This window comes from Notechis scutatus, chromosome 15 (assembly GCF_049901735.1).
Source record: "Notechis scutatus isolate UNSWTSFEM ecotype Mainland chromosome 15, rNotScu1.2, whole genome shotgun sequence".
Classification (NCBI taxonomy): Eukaryota; Metazoa; Chordata; class Lepidosauria; order Squamata; family Elapidae; genus Notechis; species Notechis scutatus.
Window position 1 is genome coordinate 5,329,286 of NC_142023.1, and position 21,572 is coordinate 5,350,857.

The 21,572-nt window shown below is 43.9% G+C and overlaps 1 protein-coding gene across 3 annotated transcripts in view; it reads left to right on the top strand.

Annotated features, from left to right (window-relative positions):
- Nucleotides 1-21,572, top strand: part of ASTN2 (astrotactin 2) — a 319,108-nt gene that overhangs the window by 112,316 nt on the left and 185,220 nt on the right. For all 3 annotated transcript variants that reach the window (XM_087943907.1, XM_087943906.1, XM_087943905.1), the window contains exon 4: nucleotides 18,034-18,183. In XM_087943907.1, the coding sequence (XP_087800033.1) occupies nucleotides 18,034-18,183 (150 nt within the window). The remainder of the gene's footprint in view (nucleotides 1-18,033; nucleotides 18,184-21,572) is intronic.

The following is a 21,572-nucleotide window of genomic DNA, read 5'->3' on the forward strand; positions in this document are numbered from 1 at the left end:
ATGGCATTGATCTACATTAAGGTTGGGAGGGAAGTAAAAGCTTCAATTGCATACTTGGGATTATGCATTATGGAGATGGAGGAAGGGGAGAGACAGAGAGGAGGAAGAGGAAGAGGAGGAGGAGGGACAGAGGAGGAAGAGGAGGGGGAGGGAAGGAGAGGAGGAAGAGGAGGAGAGAGAAGAAGGGATGGAAAGGAGGAGGAAGAGAGTTGAGGAGGGAAAGAGGAGGAGGAGGGAGAAGGAGGGACAGAGAGAAGGAAGAAGAGGAGGAGGGAGAAGGAGGGATGAAAAGGAAGAGAAGGGGAGAGGCGAGGGAAGAGGAGGAAAAGGGAGAAAAAGGAAAGAGGAGGGACAGAGGGGAGGAAGAAGAGGAGGAGGGATGGAGAGGAGAGAGAAGAGGAGGGAGGAAAAGGGATGGAAAGGAGGTGGAGGAAGAGGAGAGGGAAGAGGAGGAGAAGGAGGGGCAGAGAGAAGGAAGAGGAGGTAGGAGGAGGGATGGAAAGGAAGAGGATGGGGAAGAGGAAGAGGGGGAGGAGGGGGAAGAGGAGGAGAAGGAGAAGGATGGACAGAGAGAAGGAAGAGACGAAAGGGAAGAGAGAAGGAGCAGAGGAGGAGGTAATCTTCAAGATTCTGACATTTGAACAGAAGGAACAAGGTGTAATAACACAACGAAGGAGTTTTCTTCGGTATTGTACTTATTTTTAAGGGCCTCATGGCATATGTGCTGCATTCTTTAGAGAGTTTCTGCACTTACATATTCTCCCACGCTCCTACTTACAGAGATGGCAAAATGGACCTAAATTGATCTGGGACCTTCTTAAACCCTGAATGGAAAGCACAATTGCAGCAATGCACCTGTTGGGCATCAGCTGGGTATCAATGGCCCAGGAGTCAGAGAGTGTTGAGAGATAAGGAGGGTCTTTCTTGCTGTTGCTTGGAGATAACTTGTTATAGCTGAAGGCTGGATGAGATGACATCCTTTCTCTCTTGACATTTATCCTCCTGGATCCTCCGGGGAAATCTCTGTATTTGGTATCGCAACGCAGAATCTTTTTTTTGTTGTTGTCGTTGTTGTTAAAGGGGAGGAGCGAAGTGTCACAAGCAGCTTTTACTCACAGAAAGCTCCTTCCAGGTGTCACTTGACAGTAGGCAAGTCGAGCCTCCATCTTCCATCCATCCCACATTTAGTGTTACCTTCTGCCAACGTTCCTTGCTTGTTGAACTCCGGGTGGGAATAATTCAAGCCAGAGCGGCGGATTTAGAGAGCGAAGGCCAGAAATGGAAAAGCTCACATGCTTGAACGGCGCTGTTGCTTGGCTTTTTGTTGCTTCTCTTGAGAAGGTGAAAGGTGTTTTTATTAGGATCTCCTTCTATCGATTCTGTTGGTTGTGTCCCTTGGTTTACCTCCTAGTATAAAATTTAATGGTGGAAAAAAAAGGAAGGTTCTGGATTTAGGCAAGGAATCCAAAATGCGCAGGTACAGTATAGGTCAGTGGTTGCCAACCAGTGGGCTGGAGACCACTGGTGGTCTGCAAGAAATTTTTGGTGGTCCGCAGAGAAGTGTCACCCCCAAAGCAATTAATCCAGGCTGCGCGAAAACACAAGGCTGCGCCACCCACATGGCCCGTGGAAACACAAGGTTTGCGTCGCTTGCATTGCGAACAACACGAGGTAGTGAGGGGAGGGGGGAAAGGGCGGAGGGAGGAACTTGCCCCACTCACCCCACATGCCCGACCTGGGCACCGGGCTGCTTCTTTCTGCTTCTTCCTTCTTCTGCTTTTGGCTGCACACAAGGAAAGCAGCAAAAGTCTTTCTTTCTCTCCCCAAACTCCACCAGAAATGAGTCTTTGGGACCCTGCAAGGCCTCCTGCTCCAAGAGGCTGCGTCGGCAAAGACTCATTTCTGGTGGAGTTTGGGGGAGAGAAAGAAAGACTTCTGCTGCTTCTGCTGCTTTCCTTGCATGAAGTCAAAAGTCTCTCTCTCTCTCTCTCTCTCTCTCTCTCTCTCTCTCTCTCTCTCTCTCTCTCTCTCTCCCTCCCTCCCTCCCCTCCCCTCCCTCCCTCCCTGAGAACGGAGCTGGAGACGGTATCCTGTGATCATAAATAAAGAATGATCGATTGGTAGGAAAACGGGGTGGGGAATTTTCCTGCAGTGTTTTTTTGGGGGGGGGATTTTCCCAGGGTCTCTGGTCTGTGGGATTTAAAATTATGAGTTTGGTGGTCCCTAAGGTCCAAAAGGTTAGTGATACCTTGCTCAATAGTGGTGACTATGAGAGGGATCTTGGAGTCCCAGTGGATGCTCACTTAAATATAAGCCACCCGTGTGCCGCAGCTGCCAAAAAAAGCCAACACAGCATTGCAGCATTGCAGGCAAAACTCGACCCACGGACCAGAGTACACTCCTGACCGGCTCAAGGTTGACTCAATCTTCCATCCTTCCGAGGTTGGTAAAATGAGACCCAGATTGTTGGGTCAAATTACTGACTCTGTGAACCACTTAGAGAGGGCTGGAAAGCACTGGAAAGCAGTATATAAGTCTGCATGCTATTGCTATAACCCTTGGTCCACCTCCAGGCTGACTTAAGATCCAAATCATCGCTCCTAGGAATTGAGCTGAAATCTCATCTCTTCTGAACTATATTTTTTGCTTTATCCTATTGAGGGAGAAGGACTGCAGGATGTTTGCATTTTATCAATTGAGAGATTCAGGGGTGCAGTATGCAGTGAGGCTTTCTCTGCTACCTTCCTTACTCTTTCCAGATACCAAGAAATTTCTCTTAATATCTTGGAGGGGGCACACCGAGACCACGCAAAAGAAGTGTCTTCTTCAAGACAACTCATGATGATGAAGATGCTGGATTTCTGCTCTTGAACCCCCAAATCATCATTTGCTTTTAGCAAAAGAGGGGGTGTGACTTCCTGGAATCCCTCTCTTCCCGTCTCCCTCTGTGTTTGCCTTGAAAGCAGATGGCTTTGATTTTTGCAATAGTTTGTAAGATTGAGGACAGCACAGTTAATCATATGCTTCTTATCTGTTTCCCTGTAAACACACAAACCTGCTACAGAATCTGATTACAACAGCAAAGCATCGCATGGAAGTACCACATAGAAGTCCCCGGGGACGTGGCAAGACTTGATTCAATCAAGCAGCATCTGTACATCCAGGCAGATTTTTTGTTTTGTTTTTCCCTTCTCCCCACGACCTGGTGGTGGAGGTGTTATTATGAAAGCAAATATTGTCTCTTCCCTAAAAAAGAAAATAAAATTACAGCCATTGTCCTGGATAAATGGGATATGGCTGGCTCCCTGGTTCACAAATTGCTCCAATTAACTCTGTATATCTTCACCAGGGGTCTTCAAATTTGACAATTTTTAAAAATTTTTTATTGGTTTTTAAAAACAAACATGTACACCTATGGAAGATAGCTTGATGTTTTTATGTTTTGTTTGTTTATGTTTGTTTTTAAAAACCAAACTTGACAGTTTTAAGACCTGTGGACTTCATCTCCCAGAATTCCTCCTCCAGTCATGTTAGCTCAGAAATTCTGGGAGTTGAAGTCCACAAGTCTTAAACTTGTCAAGTTTGAAGACCCTTGATCTTCACCAAAGTTGACAACTTTAAGTCTTGTGGACTTCAACTCACAGAGTTCCCCAGCTGGCTGACAAATTCTGGGAGCTGAAGTCCACAGGTTTAAACATTGCCAAAGTTGGGCACCCCTGGATCTGTAGGACACTCTGGTTGCTAATTGAACCATTGTTAAAATGAGGGACATCTTACTTAGATGGATAAGCAAAACAGTGTGAATGAAAAGTACTTTAAAAAAATTCTCTTGTTTTGAGATGATCAGATTCTGGGGGTTCAGGAGAGTCACACAACTATTTGTAGTTGTAGACATTTTTTTTTCTATCTCTCCAGAAGATCTGGTTTGGAAAAATTGACACCCTAACCAACCCTTCAGGGTCTATATAGTTGCCAGTGGTCTACATCAGAAAATAGAACATCCTGTTCCTGAAATATTAAAATAGTAATCAGAATGTAAACTCTTGCAACAGATGCCATAACTGTTATGGCCTGCCAGCAGCTAGCAGAGCTGGCAGCAGAGTTGGACAGTGAGGAGGTTGGTGAGGAACCTGGGCCAGTCCTGGAGGCTGAGGAAGGCTCGGACAAGGGCTCTGCTTCAGAGTCAGAGATGGGGTCAGGGCAGGCTGGCAGTCATCAGCTACCTTTGGGCTTGGACAGCAGTGAGGCAGGGGAGCAGCTGGAGCCAGTTCCCAGCCTGCACAAGCACAAAGCTGCTAAAAGAAAAGAACAGTTACGAACTAAGGATCGGACGTGGGAGTAAAGCCACAGGTGGACAGTGAATGGCCCCTCCTATAGGGATTAAAAGAGAAACAAAAGGGGAGGGGCTTTTGCAGGAAACTATTTGTTGCATCAGTTGCAGAAGCTCTGTCTGTGCATCTCAGTGACTCTGTGTTGAGTCCTTCCTTGTCAGCACTACGTTTGGAAATATTTACTTAGCAGCTCTCCAAGCTAGATAAGTTCTGTGTTCCTAATTACACCCTTGAAAGAGTGTTTGCCAGGCCTTTGGCTGAATGTGAATGCAAGAAATTTACCTTCGTTTAATAAAAGGGGTTTTGCCGGGACAAAGGGTCTGTTTAGTGCTCTTTGGGGAAGCCTAGATCAGAACGATAGCATCCACCTATTGTCCATCTATTCAGCAAAGCAGGTGGTTATCGATAAACCCAAATTTTGTGATTCTGGTAGGACATACTTAGTAAGACAAATGCAAATCACTGGAACAATCATTTGATGTTGCTTTGTGGCAGCACAACAAAAGCACCAATCTTAGAAACGGCTGCATCCTCTGTGAGATCCTGTAAGTTAGAGCATAGAATCATAAGGCTGAAAGGGACCTTGGAGGTATTCTAGTCCAACTCCTTGCTTAGGGCAAGAGCTTCATACCATCCCGGTTTAGAGCTAGGCTGGATTCAACCCAAACTCCTCCTTTTCATTGTTGCTAGTCCTTGTAGTTTTTCAAGCCATAGCAAACCTCTCCAGATAGTTCCACGAAAGAAGAGCAGTGAAGCCCTTGATATTTTTTCACCTCGTTAAGGTTCAAACATGGCTGCATAGCCTACCCAGCCTATCCAGGGAGGAAGAAAAAAAACACACCCTTAGATGTTGATGCTGATCTGAAGAAGCTTCTTGGATGAGAAGCAGAACCTCTTCAAGGAAAAACTAAGAAAGCCCAGTTGCCTTTCTGAGAAAAGCACCTTGGGGACAACCAAGGCCTGATTGACTGAGAATCTCCATAGACATTTTGATGCTTAAGCATTATTCCAAAATGGTTTGCGGTCTTTCTTCAATGCACCTATCTTTAAAAAAAACAAAACCTGTGCATAGGATGTTAATAAAAGAACACTTGGGTGTCAGACGTGCCCCAGTTTGCTTTCTCAGGAAAGTAAGACTTGTGATTCCATTTTGTCGGAGCAAAGGAACTGAAAGAACCTGGCTGCAGCAGAGTCAGGCAGAATCTGGTGTTCCTGCGCAAAATACAAAGCTACTCTTTCCAATTTCCCCAGCCAGCCATTGCAATGCCACTATGATTTTTTTCTTCTTTAGTATAGAATGAGCTGGAAGGGACCTTGGAGGTCTTCTAGTCCAGCCTATACCCGGGGTCAGCAACCCAAAGCTCTGGAGCCATATGTGGTTCTTCCTTCCTTTCTTTTTTTTTTTAATTTTTATTCTTTAAAAACAAAAAAATACAAAAATCTCATTTCCATTAAGACTTATTGTGTCGTATATATACATGTTTCTTATTTCGTGACTATACATTATTTTTATCCTTATCCTTCACCTATTCATACCACCTCTCCCATGTCGCATAGTATTCTCTATCCTCTTTGCCTTTCAGTTCCATAGTGAATTTATCTAGTTCAGCACAGTCCATTATTTTTTGAATCAAAATTTCATCTGGTGGTATTTTATCACTCTTCCAATTTTGTGCTAATGTGATTCTTGCTGCAGTTAAGATGTATACAACAAGGTATCTTTTATCTTTACTCAAATCCCCTTTGATCATACCTAATAAAAACGTTTCGGGTTCTAAATTCAATTTATATTTTGTGATCTCAAAAAACCATCTCTGTATTTTCTTCCAGTATTTTTTGACCTCTATACATTGCCACCACATATGGAAAAATGTTCCTTTCTTTTGTTTGCACTTTCAGCATTCTGGTTTCAAGGTTGGATACATTTTCGCCAGTCGTGCCGGTGCTAAGTGCCATCTACAAAACATTTTATATTGATTTTCTTTGAATGCCGTCGACAAAGTCAGCTTCCAGTTCTCGGTCCAAGTCTTTTCCCACTCATCCAAATTTATATTATGACCCACATTTCTCACCCAGGTAATCACTGGTCCCTTAATGACTTCCTCCTCTAGTTCTACCTTCAGTGTCTCTTTCATCCCTCTGTTACGGCTCCGTCGCTCAAAATATACATCACAACCACCAATGCGCGACACCTGCTGGCATGTGATTTATTGAGCTTTTCGACCCCTAGTAGGCCAACCATGGATAAATCCAAGAAATGAAAAATTTTAGCAAACATTTAATTCAACTACATATGCTAGCTTTGTGGCTGCTCAGGAAGCAGTCAGGCCTGGGAAGGGTGAAAGTGGCTGAAAGTGAATGCAAGAAATTCACATTTGTTTAATAAAAGGTGTTTGGTCATGACAAAGATTCTGCTTAGGGCTTTTTGGGGAAGCCTAGGACAGAACAATTAGATGCACAGGTGTGGATTGCCCCAAACGCACCTCTCCTCCCTTCCCCTTTGATGGCAGGAATCCAGCAAGGTGCCAGCCCGACGATGGAGATCCTGACACTTGGGGTAGTGATCAGGTGGCATTAAAAATGCTCCTTGTCTTGATTGGTGTGCCCATCTGCAAAAGTACACCGCAGGATCAGAATTAATTGCATTCCCTAACCCAGGGAGTAAACACTTACTTTTTGCATTAACCAGCCTCAAGCGTGTATAATTTTGTCAATCTCTTCACAAGGCAGACCAGTGCCTTCCCCCTAATCCTTTAATTTTCCAAGCGCATATGCCAAGACCTGGTTGGCCTGGAAAGACAAAATAGATTTATTTTGCAAATTGGGCCTGAATTGCTCGGATGCCTTAAACTTCAAGAATAGCCTCTATCCCAGCTTATCTTTCTTGCTTTTGGGGTTAGGTGAACCCCATTTTGAAACCTAGAACGAAGGAGTGAGAACAATTAATTCCTGACAGTGAGAACAATTAAGCAACTGAAGCAGTGGTGGGATTCAATTTTTTTTACTACCAGTTCTGTGGCTGTGGCTTGGTGGACATGGCTTGGTGAGTATGGCAGAGGAAGGATACTGCAAAATCCCCATTCCCTCTCCACCCCGCTAACCTGCTTTCCAGTTCTGTTCTCCTGTGCAGGGCAACCAAAGAAGAGCCAGCAGATCAGCTGGGACTCAATGGGAGGCAGAGAAGAGACCGGAACGGGGCCAGTCAGAGGCGGTATTTGCCGGTTCTCCAAACTACTCAAAATTTCTGCTATCGGTTCTCCAGAACCGGTCAGAACCTGCAGAATACCAGCTCTGCTCCTGGAGGCAGGACAAGAAGCAGTGGATGGAAACCAACCAAAGAGAGAACCAACCTAGAATTAAAGAGAAATTTCCTGACCGTTAGAACTATTAATCGGTGGAACAGCTTGCCTACAGAAGTTGCGAATGCTCCATCCCTGGAGGTTTTCAAGAAGAGATTGGACAGCCCCTTGTCTGGAATGGGATAGTGTCTTCTGCTTGAGAAGGGGGTTGGACTAGAAGGCCTCTAAGGCCACTTCCAACTCTGTTATTCTGTCTGTGAATGACTTTGGGTGCTCCATCACTTTGGAGATTCTCAGGCATCCAAGTCATGGTTGGGCCAAGCTTGGATGTTCCAAGCGTCCCTGGAGGCTTTTAAGAAGAGACTGGAAAACCAAGCATTACAGGGTCTCTTTCTTGAGCAGGGGCTTGGACTAGAAGACCTCTCAAGTTCCCTTCCGACTCTGTTACTCCATTATTCTTGTTTACTGGAGCAAGCTTCTCTGACTTCCCATAGCCACGAGCGTCCGCTCCCCATTCTTGGTTTATCTATGTTTTCTGTCTGTCTCGATGTTTAGCCTTGTCTGCATCCAGGAACAGTGCTTGGAGTTTGGTCCATAACTATGAATGTTTGATGAGGCTTAACCTAAATTATTTAAGGGCCGTCTTAGAGGGAGGCTGCAGGCTAGTGTGGAACAAGAATAGCCTGGAGGTGTTCTTTGCTTGCTGAAACAATGTATTGTTGGAGGATTGGAAGGAATTCCTTTCCCCCCCTCTACCTTCCCAATTTCTGTCACTTCTCCTTGTTTATCAGAAGTTTTTTTGTCTCTATATAGATCTTTTCAAGAGGATCCCTTGCAGAGCATTTCAGAAAACATGTTCTTTAACTCAGGCGTCCCCAACCGCCCGGACCGGTACCGGGCCGACATGGAACAAGCCTTACCGGGCCGCTGGTTGCTGGGCGCCGCCATCTTTTTGGTAAAAAAGCAATTTTTAAATCAAAAAAGATGGCGGCGCCAGCGCTGGTGAGCTTTTCCGGTAGAAAGCCATTTCTACCCGAAAAAGCTCACCAGAGCGCATAGCGCCATTTTTGACGAAAATCACTCGTGACGCCACCGGAAGTGATTTTTCGTCAAAAAGATGGCGGCGCCAGCTGACGCCGAACCGGCCGCGGCGGCGTCGAAAAGGTTGGGGATCCCTGCTTTAACTGACAGGTTATTGTCTCAAGCGTGGTTAGCCATACCGTTTACAGTCTTATGGACTTCATTTACAGAACAACAGAATTATAAGGGACCTTCTAATCCAACCCCTGCATAAGCAGGAGACTGTATACCAATTGAGACAAATAGTTGTCCAATGTCTTCTTAAAAACTTCCAGTGTTGGAGCATTTACAACTTCTAGAGGCAAGTGGTTCCACTGGTTAATTGATCTCGCTATCAGGAAATCTCTCCTTAGTTCTAGGTCGCTTCTCTCCTTGATTAGTTTCCATCCGTTGCTTCTTGTCCTGCCTTCTGGTGCTTTGGAAAATAGGTTGAACCCCTCTTCTTCATGACAACACAATGCTCAAAACTTGATTAGGGTTAACTGTGGCCTCTTTCTTTACGATGCATGCAAAACTTTGCCCATTTGATAAATTTACAGTCCACAAAAATCCATGAAAAGGAAGGAAGCATTCTGTGCGCCACCATGGTTATTGCATCTTATGGTTGACAAGAGATTTCATTGGGCAGATATTCTAGAAGCTGTGGCATAAAACCCTGTGGCTGAGACCAGAGCAACACTCTAGCAACATCTAATCTCAGTCATTGTCATTCTTGCAGCCTAGGCTTGTGCACTTGGGTGTGTGTTGTGACTGGCCTTCTAACAGCCTCAGACCTAAGCTTTTTGGAAAAACAACCTGTTTTTGTGTTTTGTTTTCTTTTGCTTCATTTCTATTCTTCCCATTTTCTGAAGCATGGACTGTTGATCTCTCTTCTTGGACACCAGAGTTGGAAAATCCTCTCGTCAGAGTTGATGAGAAAATCAAGCTGCGAGCCCTCTTGTACATATTTAGTTGTTGTTCTTTGCTGAAACTCTAAGGTGGTTTTCCTAAAGGAATAACCAAGCATTCAAAAACAACAACAACAACAACAAATGAAGATATTAAGGCAAGAGATAAAGCCATTACAATTCAAGCACAGAATCAGAAAAGAAAATGGAAAGGACCAGTTGATTAACTGGGTTATAATTTAATAACCTGAGGAAGGATGGAAAGGAAGGAAGGAAGGAAGGAAGGAAGGAAGGAAGGAAGGAAGGAAGGAAGGAAGGAAGGAAGGAAGGAAGGAAGGGAAGGCGAGGAAAGGGGGAGGGAAGGGGAAGAGGAGAGGGGAGGGAGGGAGGGAGGATGAGGAAGGGGAAGGAGAGGGAAAGGAAAGAAAGGGAGGGAGAGGAAGGGGAAGGAGATGGAAAGGAAAGGAGAAGGAGGGGAAGGAGAGGAGAGGAGAGGAAAGGAAGGAGAGAAGGAAGATGGGAAGGAGAAGGAGAGAAAAGGGGAAGAAAAGGAGAAAGGAAAAGAAAGGAAAGGAAAGGAAAGGAAAGAGTTGTGGGTTTCACTGGATGACAGCAACAGGATGAAAGAGCTGGCAAACTGTTCACCAACCATGTTTCAGATTCAAACAATCCTTTCCAATGTCTTTTTCCTGCTGTACGGAGAAGAAAATAGAAGTTTGAATATTATAAAAAAAAATGTTTGATGGAAGAGCTCCCTTTGCTGATCTTTCAATTGGAATCCCAGCCATTCAGGACCATTTTTTTTTCTATTTGAATAAGGGGGGGGAAAAAAACGGGAAGAGAAGTTTCTATCTAGCATGGATTTAAAAGAAGTGTGAGGGGCCTATAGCTTTGCGGACATTGCTGAACTATGCATCCTTCAAGACTGGCGGTGCTCGCTAAGACTTCTGGAAATAACAGTTCAGCAAAACCTAGAATTCCATAGCTCCCTCAGCCCTTATTATGACACTGATTAATGTTGGTCAACAGTAATTAGTATCCAGGCCTATAAAACTGTATGCAGCTTCAATTCCCCTCGTGCCCTTTCATGGTACAATATTCCACAGAGCTAACTCTTATACCATCTTGATAGCTCTGGATGGTTTGTGTGAACTAAATGAGTGAAACTCTTGGTTGTTTACCTTCCTTCCTTCCTTCTCTCTCTTTGCCTTCCTTCCTCCCCACTCCCTCCCTCTTTCCTTCCTTCTCTATTTACCTCCCTCCCTCCCTCCTCCCTTCCTTCTTTTCTTTCCTCCCTTCCTCTCTCCCTTCTTCCTTTCTTCCCTTCCTGCCTTCCTGTCTTCCTCCCTCCCGCCCACCCCTTTTCCTTCCTTCCTTCTTTCCTCCCACCCTCTTTCCTTCCCTTCTTTCCTTTGTCCTTCCCTTCCTTCCTCCCTCCCTCCCTGCCTCTTTCCTTCCTTCTCTCTCTATTTACCTCCCTCCCTCCTCCCTCCCTTCTTTTCTTTCCTCCCTTCCTCTCTCCCTTCTTCCTTTCTTCCCTTCCTGCCTTCCTGTCTTCCTCCCCTCCCGCCCACCCCTTTTCCTTCCTTCCTTCCTTCTTTCCTCCCACCCTCTTTCCTTCCCTTCTTTCCTTCCTCCTTCCCTTCCTTTCTCCCTCCCTCCCTCCCTCGTTCCCATGTTATTCCATGTTTTAAAATTACAACCCAATTCATCAACCGGTCCCTTCCATTTTCTTTTCGGTCCCCCATCTCTGTTTGAATAGGAGTGGCATTATCCCTTTATATCTTGATTCTCTAGGATTTCTGGAACTCAATTTCCAAAGCCTCCAGCCAGTATGAGGGCTAGGGAAGATGAGAGCTGAGGCCTCCAAGATCCAGAGGCAACCACATTCTTTGCTCAGGGGCATAAAAGCTGGAGGTGATCAGGAAGCAAGATAATAGGCTCAGCCTTTTATTTTATTTTATTTTTTGGTTGAAAAGCATCTGGAAAAAAAAACACAGCCTTTTTTTTCCCCTGCCCTTTTGGGGATTTATTCTGCTCATGGCTGAAATTGTCCTGTATTACCTTGATGGAAGGGAAGAGGAAAGAAAAAAGATAGCAGAGCAGCCAATCCTAAAACATGCATAAATGGAAAGGACTGTGTGTGTGTATGAGAGGGGAGGGGGCTGCATGCCTTCCTTTACAGGTGAGGTGGGGGCTTGTGTTCCTCATGACGAGCCCTGCAATTAATACCGATTGGATTTCGTTCCGTTTCCCCCAAAAGAAAAGGCGGCGATTTTGCGTGTCTCCCTCATTTCCAAATAGAATTAACATTCTGCGGCTTCTTCCAGTGAACTGCGAGTTTGCACACATGAGTGGAGACAATTAGCTTAGAAGTGATTGAGCACCGTGACTGGGAAAAGGATGAGTGTGGAAGAAGGAAAAAAGAAAGAGGGGGGGGGGTTTGAGATGCGAGACCCTCCCTCTTGGTTGAAATAGTAGCCGGTTTCAGGAGCACAGGAGAGAAGGGAGCCTTGGAGCCTCTGGAAGTTGTACAGTGGAGGCTCAAAGATGTTTTTTCCAAGAGGCAACTGGGTTTTTTCTGTTTTTCTTTGAAGACATTTTGCTTCTTATCCAAGAAGCTTCTCCAGTTCAGTACAGTTGTCTCTTAAAAAGCACCTTTGGGACAACCATGGATGAGTAAGAATCTCCTTTATGGCATCCAGCCAGTCGGTACTAGGGTGATCCTTCCCCTTTTTCTGCTGATCCCTCTCCTTCCTTCCTTCCTTCCTTCCTTCCTTCCTTCCTTCCTTCCTTCCTTCCTTCCTTCCTTCCTTCCTTCCTTCCTCTCTCCTCCTCCCCCTTCTTTCTTCTTTTTCCTCCTCCTCCTCCTCCTCTTCACATACCCTCACTCTCTTGTAGGACCAATGAAGTTATTTTCCTTCTCCTCCCTCTTCCCCCTCCTCCTTTTCCTCGTTCCTTCTTCTCCTCCTTCCTTCCTCCCTCCTTCCTCCTCCTCTTCCTTCTTTCTTCTTTTTCCGCCTCTACCTCCTCTCCACACACCCCCACTCTCTTGTAGCACTGATGATGTTACCTTCTCCTCCCCCTTCCGCTCCCTTTTCCCCTCCTCCTCCTCCTCCTTGTTCCTTCTTCTCTTCCTTCTTCCTTCCTCCCTCCCTCCCTCCTCCTCCTTTTTCCTTTCTTCTTTCCCCTCCTCCTCTTCTCTCCCTCCTTCTCCTCCTACTGGTGCCCATTTAAAAGCAGAGTTTAAATGGATGCTAAAAGTGGTGTCCTTGATGCAGAAGGATTACCTGAATTGATCAAGAGAAGGCTTCTGTGTTTATCCTTTGTTTGCATGTAGCATTTCAACTCACCCAGCACAAGGCATTAGCTGGTTGCTGTGACCTTGGGCCAGGCACCAGCCTTTGGTGTTTTATTAAAAAAAAAAGAGTGAGATTCTTCCCTCCAGTTTTATTTAACTTTTTGAGTGATTATATCGAGTTTTTTTCTCTCCCTCTTCCTGCTTTATGCCAGATAAGGGTTGTCATTGGCACAATGCCTGGAACAGTAAAGGAAGAAAAATTAAGAGGAAAGGAGGCATCTCGTGAATAGATTAGCAGAAAAAGTACATTTCTTCTGTTTTCCTCGAAAAGGAACGGTGTTGTCTGTAAAGCATGGTTCTTCTTCCCTTCATTTGCTTTAAGGGAAGCAAATGAAGGGGAGAACCGTGCTTTAGAAATACGGTAAAAGAGGTTTACTTCAAAAGGGGGTGGGTAGATGAGTGGATGGATGGATAGATGAATGGATGGATGAGTGGATGGATGGATAGATGGATGAGTGGATGGATGGATAGATGGTTGGTTGGATGGATGAGTGGATGGATGGATAGTGGATGGATGGATAGATGGATGGATGGGTGGATGGATGGATGAGTGGATGGATGATGGATGGATGGATGGATGAGTGGATGGATGGATGGATGAGTGGATGGATGGATGGATGGATGGATGGATGGATGGATGGATGGATGAGTGGATGGATGGATGAGTGGATGGATGGATGGATGGATGGATGGATAGATGATGGATGGATGGATGAGTGTATGGATGGATGAGTGGATGGATGGATGAGTGGATGGATGGATGAGTGGATGGATGAGTGGATGGATGGATGAGTGGATGGATGGATGGATGGATGGATGGATAGATGAATGGATGAGTGGATGGATGGATGAGTGGATGGATGGATGAGTGGATGGATGATGGATGGATGGATGGATGGATGGTGGTTGGTTGGATGGATGAGTGGATGGATGGATGAGTGGATGGATGGATAGATGGATGGATGGATGGATAGATGGATGAGTGGATGGATGGATGGATGGATGGATGAGTGGATGGATGAGTGGATGGATGGATGGATAGATGGATGATTGGATGGATGAGTGGATGGATGGATAGATGGATGGATGGATGAGTGGATGGATGAGATGGATGGATGGATAGATGAGTGGACGGATGGATGGATGAGTGGATGGATGAATGGGTGGAAAGTTAGACTGACAGACTGATAGAAGTATATCCTTCCTTTAAAAATGTAGGTATTTAGTCTAACAGAATAAGAGTCAGAAGGGACCTTGGAGGTGTTCTAGTCCAACCCCCTGCTCAAGCAGGAGACCCTATTTTAGACAAAGGTCTGCCCGGTCTATAATCTAACCATCTTCTTTATTCATGTCCCAAGCACTTACAAAGCATAGGCATGCAACATTCAACACCGAGCAAATAAAATAGAGGTACAACAACCCATAATCTAACCACGAGCTTGAAGAAAGAGCTGTGAGGTGGGGTTGCTTTTTAATGTCACACCCTATATGCCTGCTTTTTTATATATCTCTCTCCCCCACCCTCCATCCCTCTTTCTCCCTTCCCCTTGGCCAGACAGAGGAATGTTCTTGTTTAAATTAGCCTATTTGAAAGGCTGTTTGGGAGCAGGGAAGGAAAAAGAGAGGATTCCCCAGGGAACATATTATCCTGCCTTGTTTATAATCCAATCCAATTGGCTTATCTAAGAACTGACGGGAGAGCAAAATCACCTCCCCAGAGCTATCAGTATCTTGCAGGTTGCTACGATACACAATCAAGTTTGGTTATTTCTGATTATTGCTTTGCTGGCTCGTGTATATCTAACAACATTACACCACGACTTTGGAAGCCTTCCTTGTCTTTTTTTGACATCGAACAAGGCATAAATATTCTCAGCCCTTTTCCCAGGGCAAGAAGGCGAGGACTCTTGAGTTCTCGGTTGCCTCTTGTCAGTGGTGGTAGGTATGGTGGTCAAGGAGTGGGGTAGTTGCTTGAGAAGAAGACACTTGGGACAAGCCTAGCGGTATCTATCTGGTGGTTGAAAGAATAAAAAGGGAAAGGGCTTACTTGATTTGCCTTCCAGTGGGATGCTGGAGGAAGGCAAGGGAAGGGAGAAGGAAGGAAGGGAGGGAGGGAGGGAGGGAGGGAGGTGGAAGGAGGGAGGGAGGAAAGAAGGGAGATGGGAGGGAGGAGAGAGGGTAGGAAAGAAAGGAGGGAGAAAGGAAGGAGGGAGGGAGAGATGGGAGGAGGGAAGGAATGAAAGAAGGAGGAAGGAAGGAAGGGAAGGAGGGAGGGAGAGATGGGAGGGAGGGAAGGAATGAAAGAAGGAGGAAGGAAGGAAGGAAGGAAGGAAGGAAGGAAGGAAGGAAGGAAGGAAGGAGGGAGGAGAGATGGGAGAGGAAGGAATGGAGGAGGAAGGAAGGAAGGAAGGAGGGAGGGGAGATGGGAGAGAGGGTAGGAATGAAAGGAGGGAGGAAGGAAGGAGATGGAGGGAGGAGAGATGGGAGAGGGAAGGAATGAAAGAAGGAGGAAGGAAGGAAGGAAGGGAAGGAGGGAGGGAGAGATGGGAGAGAGGGAAGGAAGGAAAGGGGAAGAAAAGGGAGGAGGGAAGGAGAGATGTGCGAGAGGGAGGGAAGGAAGGAAGGAGTAGCTCAAACAACCTAGGAAAAATAGCCAAGAGTCTCATAGCTGAAGAAGTCCCTTGGTCTCTCTTTCTCTCTCTCTCTGTCTCTCTCTGTCTCTCTCCCCCCTTCCCCCGCTTCCTCCCTCTTGCTAAACTACAGAACCAGAAATTCCTTGTAGGAAAGTAGACGAGGAAGAGAGAGGGAGGGAGAGAGAGACAGAGAGAGACCCATAGTCAAAACCAAGGGAACATTTGCTTGTCAATAAACTGATGAAGGTGGTGAGGTTATTATGGCCGATAGTTTATCTCCCTTCTCCGACCCCTGAATTCTTATTAGCTAGGTGACTTTCTTCTCCGAGAATCAGGCTTGCCATTCTGATAAACCCTGGACAAATCATGGATATATTTTTTTAAATAAAATCTCCTTTTGAGGGAAATTTTACTGCATTATCTTGGCCACCAGCGAAAGCCTTCAAAGGCCTGGCAAATTGCTACCATATCTAGCAAGCTGATACTATCAGAGAAACTTTATAGCTGCAAAGCCTGTGAAATTACATGCCCAGATTCTGGTGGCATCAAAGGCCTGGCAGCTCAGCCTTTTTCTCCCTTTCGTTCTTTTTTTTTTTTCCCCTTCCAGATTTCTCCATCCCTCAATCTTTCTAAAACACAGTTCCTCATCTTCCCTTGCCCAATAATCCCAGGAGCTCTTGCAGGAGACTTTTAAAGTCCCAATTCTTACCATTTCCCCTCTCTGCTTATTCTTTTTCTGGTTGGAGGTTGGGGAGGAAAGGAGACAGGACTTGGAACTTTTTATATTTTATTTTATTTTATTTATATACTAGCTGGATACCTGTGCTTCGCTACGAAACTATGTGGTCGGGCTTAGTTTTTGGGAAGGGACCTTGGAGGTCTTCTAGCTGTACCCACTGCTCCAGCAGGAAACCCTATGCCATTTCAGGCAAATGGCTGTCCAATCGCTTCTTGAAAAGCTCCAGAGATAGAGCACCCACAACTTCTAGAAGCAAGCCATTCCAATAATTGATTATTATCACTGTCAGGAAGTTTCTGTTTAATTCCAGGCTGGTTCTCTCCTTGATTAATTCCCATCCTTTGTTTCTTGGCAGGTGCTTTGAAAACCCCCTCCTATTCTTTGTGGCAGCTCCTTAGATATTACAACATGGCTATTATGTCACCTGTAGTTCTTCTTTTCATTAAACTAGATATATCCAATTCCTGCAATAGTTCTTCATATGTTTTAGCCTCCGGTCCATTAATCATCTTTGTTGCCCTTCTCTGCACTCTTTCCAGAGTCTCAACACCTTTTTTTTATAATATGGTGACCAAAACTCATTTAAGTAGACCAAACAGGTGTAGCAACTCTCGTTTGAAGGTGGGGAAATTCCCAGGGAGACTTCTACAATGAGGTGCTTTCCAGGTTTCCAAGCCTAATTGATTTCTAGTTTTTGCCTTGGGAGGAAAAGCCAACCATGTCTAATGTACATTTGCTTCAAGGCTATAGCAACTCAACCATGTGCCCATGCAACCTTAGGTTAAATTCAGCATCGGTTCCACATGTCACAATGGATACTTCAACCAAGCGTTTGGCAGTTCTCATTGCAAACGTGAAGTTGACAGCGGTATGTTTGGAGGGAAAGATTAATATGGATTCGCTCCGTGGTGAACGCTGAAGATAACTTGAGAGCAGAGGTAGGGATGAATGTGGCAAGATTATGGCCCACCAAAAAAATTAGAAAAGCCGTCAAATACTTCCAGGGAAAGATCAGATTATAAAATTAAGTGAACTTGCAGAAATGACAAAGTTGACCAGTTTGGTCAGAGAGAGAGAAAAAAAAAAAAAAAACAAGAAAGAATTTTTTGCAAGACTGAAAACCTTATATGGGGAACTTTGGTGAAAGAAGAAAACAGTTGAATTTGATGGTTTCTGGACTGAAGAGGGATAAAGAGATTGGGAAAAAAGATTAAGATGATAAATATGTTATTTAAACAAGGCTGTAGGGAATAGTTGTAAGGGTTATTTTTTTTCTTGTTTCCTTCCTTTTTCTGTTTCTTATTTTTGATCTTGTGTGTGTTTTACTACACTGAAAGAAAATATAGATATTGGATTGGAATGGAATAGAATGGAATAGAGGATAAAAAGTAGGGTGGGATGGGATGGAATAGAATAAGGAATGGAATGGAATGGAATAGAAATGAGTGAAGTGCAGTAGAGCGGTAGAGTAATAGAGTAGAGTAGTAGAGTAGGGTAGAAGAGTAGAGTAAAAGAGTAGAATTGAGCAGAGCAGAGCAAAGCAGTGTAGAGTAGAGTAGAAAGTGGAGTGGAGTAGAGCAGAGCAGAGCAGAACACCGAACAGAACAGAATTTGAGAATGGAATGGAATGGAATGGAACTTTACTGAGCCATCACTTCATGGCCCCTTTAACCTCCCACTCCCATTGTCTCTCTGTCTTGCAGCTGCAGAGGTGTCTCAGGAAACAGTGGAGACCCTGATGCAGAAATTCAAGGAGAGCTTTCGGACCAACACACCCATTGAGATTGGCCAGTTGCAATCCGCTGTGCATAGCTCATCTGTTGGGAGACGGAAACGCAGGAACCGACATCGAGGTAAGTGTACACGTTTGAAGCAAAAAACGATTGGAAAATCAATTGCTTTGTCCTTCCGTTGAGCAGAAATCCTTCGCAAAATTGAATTAACGTTGAGACTTTAGAACAAGTGCAGAGAAGAGCAGCAAAGAAGATTAGGGGACTGGAAGCTAAAACATACGATGAACGGTTGCAGGAATTGGGTATGTCTATAGTGAAAAGAAGTGGACATGGTGGCTCAGTGGCTAAGACACTGAGCTTGTTGATCAGAACTGAACTGGAATGGAATGAGGGTTTATAATTACATATATTTACAATCTTTCTTTTTTTTTAAAAGAATATAGTGTGTATTATAAGAATGTGCCAAGCAGAATTCGATTGGAAGTAATGTATTATGTATTTATATTGAAGGTCATAAACTTAAGGTATATATTGAAGTTTAAATAAGAGCTGAGTGGATGTAATCAAAAGATATAAAGGTGTCATACTCCAATTAGTAACTACAGGAGAAAATTCGTTTAATGAGAAAAGATAATATGAAATTGAAACAGGACAGACAAAAGTATAACTATAATGATTTGAATTGAGATGAGATAATCAAAATAAAATTGAGAAAATTAAAAGAGGGGAAAAACTATATAGAAAATATAAAATAGTATAAGATATGGAATAGAATACAAAAAGGAGCATGAAATTGAGTTTTGTGTCTGTATAAAGAAGTTCAACCCGGGACCATGCTATTTTCAAAAAAGATGTTTTACTTGTATTTTGTGTGTGAAAACCCAAATAAAACTTTATTTTTTTAAAAAAGGAGAGAACAAATGAAGGAGAAATTGCCTTTTGTCCAACATTATATAATGTATCCTGCTTAAAATGGGGTTGGACTAGAAGACCTCCAAGGTTCCTTCCAACTCTGTTGTTCTGTTATTCTCCCACACGTCACTCCTATTTGAAATGTTCTTCCATTCACAGCTCATGGTTAATTGGCCCTCAGGCCTGTGAGTGATTGGAACTCCATAGAACATTAAGGTTAAGTGATGATTTAGCAACTTACAATGTTTGCAGTTTGTATCCAATTGCAAACCTAAACTCCTTTGCCTCATTAATCCTTCAGAATCCCATTCCGTTTCCCCCCCTTCTTCTTCTTCTTGTTTTTTTTTTTAAACTCTCTAAATGAAACTGTCCATTTGGGATGCATTTATTTTCTCCTAACAGCCATGCGATGGTGACACCAGCCAAGTGTGAATTCAGCATTGCTTCCGTGTAAGCAACAGTCAACCTCTGATCCCTGATGGATCTGCATGTAATTATTTTTACAGTAAATTTAATTAATGCTGAGCTTCCGTGAAAGATGGCGGTCCTTAATTAACATCAAATAATAATAATAATGATACTATTAATGATTAATATTAATAAATATTATAGAAGATGCAAATGAAGACCAGCACTAACTAAACAATGGGCAGTTGTGGTTTCATGTTGTTGTGCCTGTAATAATAATAATCAGAAGCATTTAATGTCTACAAAGGCCAACATCCAGCTAAAGAACCGGCAACTGCAATTTTTTGAAATAATAATAATGTGCTCTGGGATTTTAGAATTCAAACAGACAGGTGCTTGCCATACGACACCTCAGACTTAACAATTGTCAGGAAGAAGGACAAAAATGAAATCTGGATAATGGATGTGGCAGTACCTGGAGACAGCAGAAGAGAAGAGGAAAAAAAAAAACTGGAGAAAAATCATAACATGCCAAGCCTTGTGATTATTTATTTATTCGTATCTGCCTTTATTGTGTTTTTTACAAATAACTCGAGGTGGTGAATGTAACAAATATAAGGAAAACAACTGCGGCAAAAAAAAAAAAAGGAAAGATCGTAAGAGGACCTATAGGCGCCTCGGGTGCAATTTCAAAATATCTGGAGTATCACTTCAATCCCGCCGGCGTTGTATCACCATTGGTCAATTGCAGAAGGCAGTTTTAAAAGAATAACTGAGTTGGAAGGGACCTTGGAGGTATTAATAGGTATTAACAGTGGTCAATAAAGTTATTATTCTTATTCAAGTTCATCTTGTCAACTGATAAAAATCTTCCATGTTTCTTTTCAGTTTTTTTTAACTTTCTTTTTAAATCATTGAGAGCCTTATTCTCTTTAAAACAAATATTCCACTACACATCAATAGAAATTTTTTCTATCACTTTAATTATCTAACCTATTTTCTAACCCTTTTCTATTTCTAATATAACAGTGCTATCCCATGCACAAAAAAATATATCCTATAGACGAACGGCAAGCATGCCAGAATACAGACATAATGCTGGTGTGGATTCAAGGAAGAGTTGCTTATAGGTTTTTTTTTTTCTTTACCATTTTGTTTTGAACAAGCAGTAGTCCCTGCAGGGAAGCCCGAAGGAAAATAACACAAGGAAACTCCACTGAAGAGCAGCCAGTAGAGTCTTACCTTAGAAGTAAAACACTGCAGGCGGGTTAAAAAATTAAAAACCAACCAAAAACTGGAATAAGGTTTTATAAACAGAGGCAGAGAATCAAAATCACGGGAAGAGTGTTAGTAACCGCTTAGTAAAGCCTTTGTTGGGAGACCCTAAACCTCGGCTTTCAGGCCATGTCCAAAACCTTGCGATCCATCAGTTGTGTCAAATTCTATTTCATTGAGGGCCGCATCAGGGTGTGTTTGACTTTGGACGGACGAGGGGCATGGCCGGGATGGGCACGGCCAGCTTGACATCACTCATGTTGAGGGCACCTGTGGTGGCCAAATGCTAAGGCAGGACTTCCCTGAGACCCTCCCTCATTATACTCTTCCTTCCTTCCTTCCTTCCTTCCTTCCTTCCTTCCTTCCTTCCTTCCTTCCTTCCTTCCTTCCTTCCTTCCTTCCTTCCTTTTCTTCTTTTTCCTTCCCTCCTCATCCTCCTTTCTTCTTCCTTCCCCTCTTTCCTTATTTTCCCTTCCTTGCTCTCTTCCCATCTTCCCTTCTTATTCTTTTGTTGTTTCCTCTTTCCCTTTCTCCATGCCTGTCCCCCTTTCTTGCGTGCTCAAAATGCAAAAGGGGAAACGCTTCTCCTTTTTGTTTCTTTTTCCGTTGGTTTTGCCGCCATGCACGGCCTCCCCGAGCTCTGTTTTCACTGTAAGCTGGTCCTTTGCTGTTTCCAGGCCAGATTTAAGCACCTTCAGTTTGACATCCCTGCCATGCACGATGTTCTGGGTGTCAGGACTCCAACAAATCCACCCCCATTCAAATCATAGGTCTCTAGCCGCATCTCAGAGAAAAGAAAAAACGATTTATTGGAAGTGGCCATGTTGGTGTTAGCTGGATGCAACTGATACTAAAATACAGCATTCATTTCCCCCTTGACGCTAGATATATATTCCCCCTTGATGCTGGATATA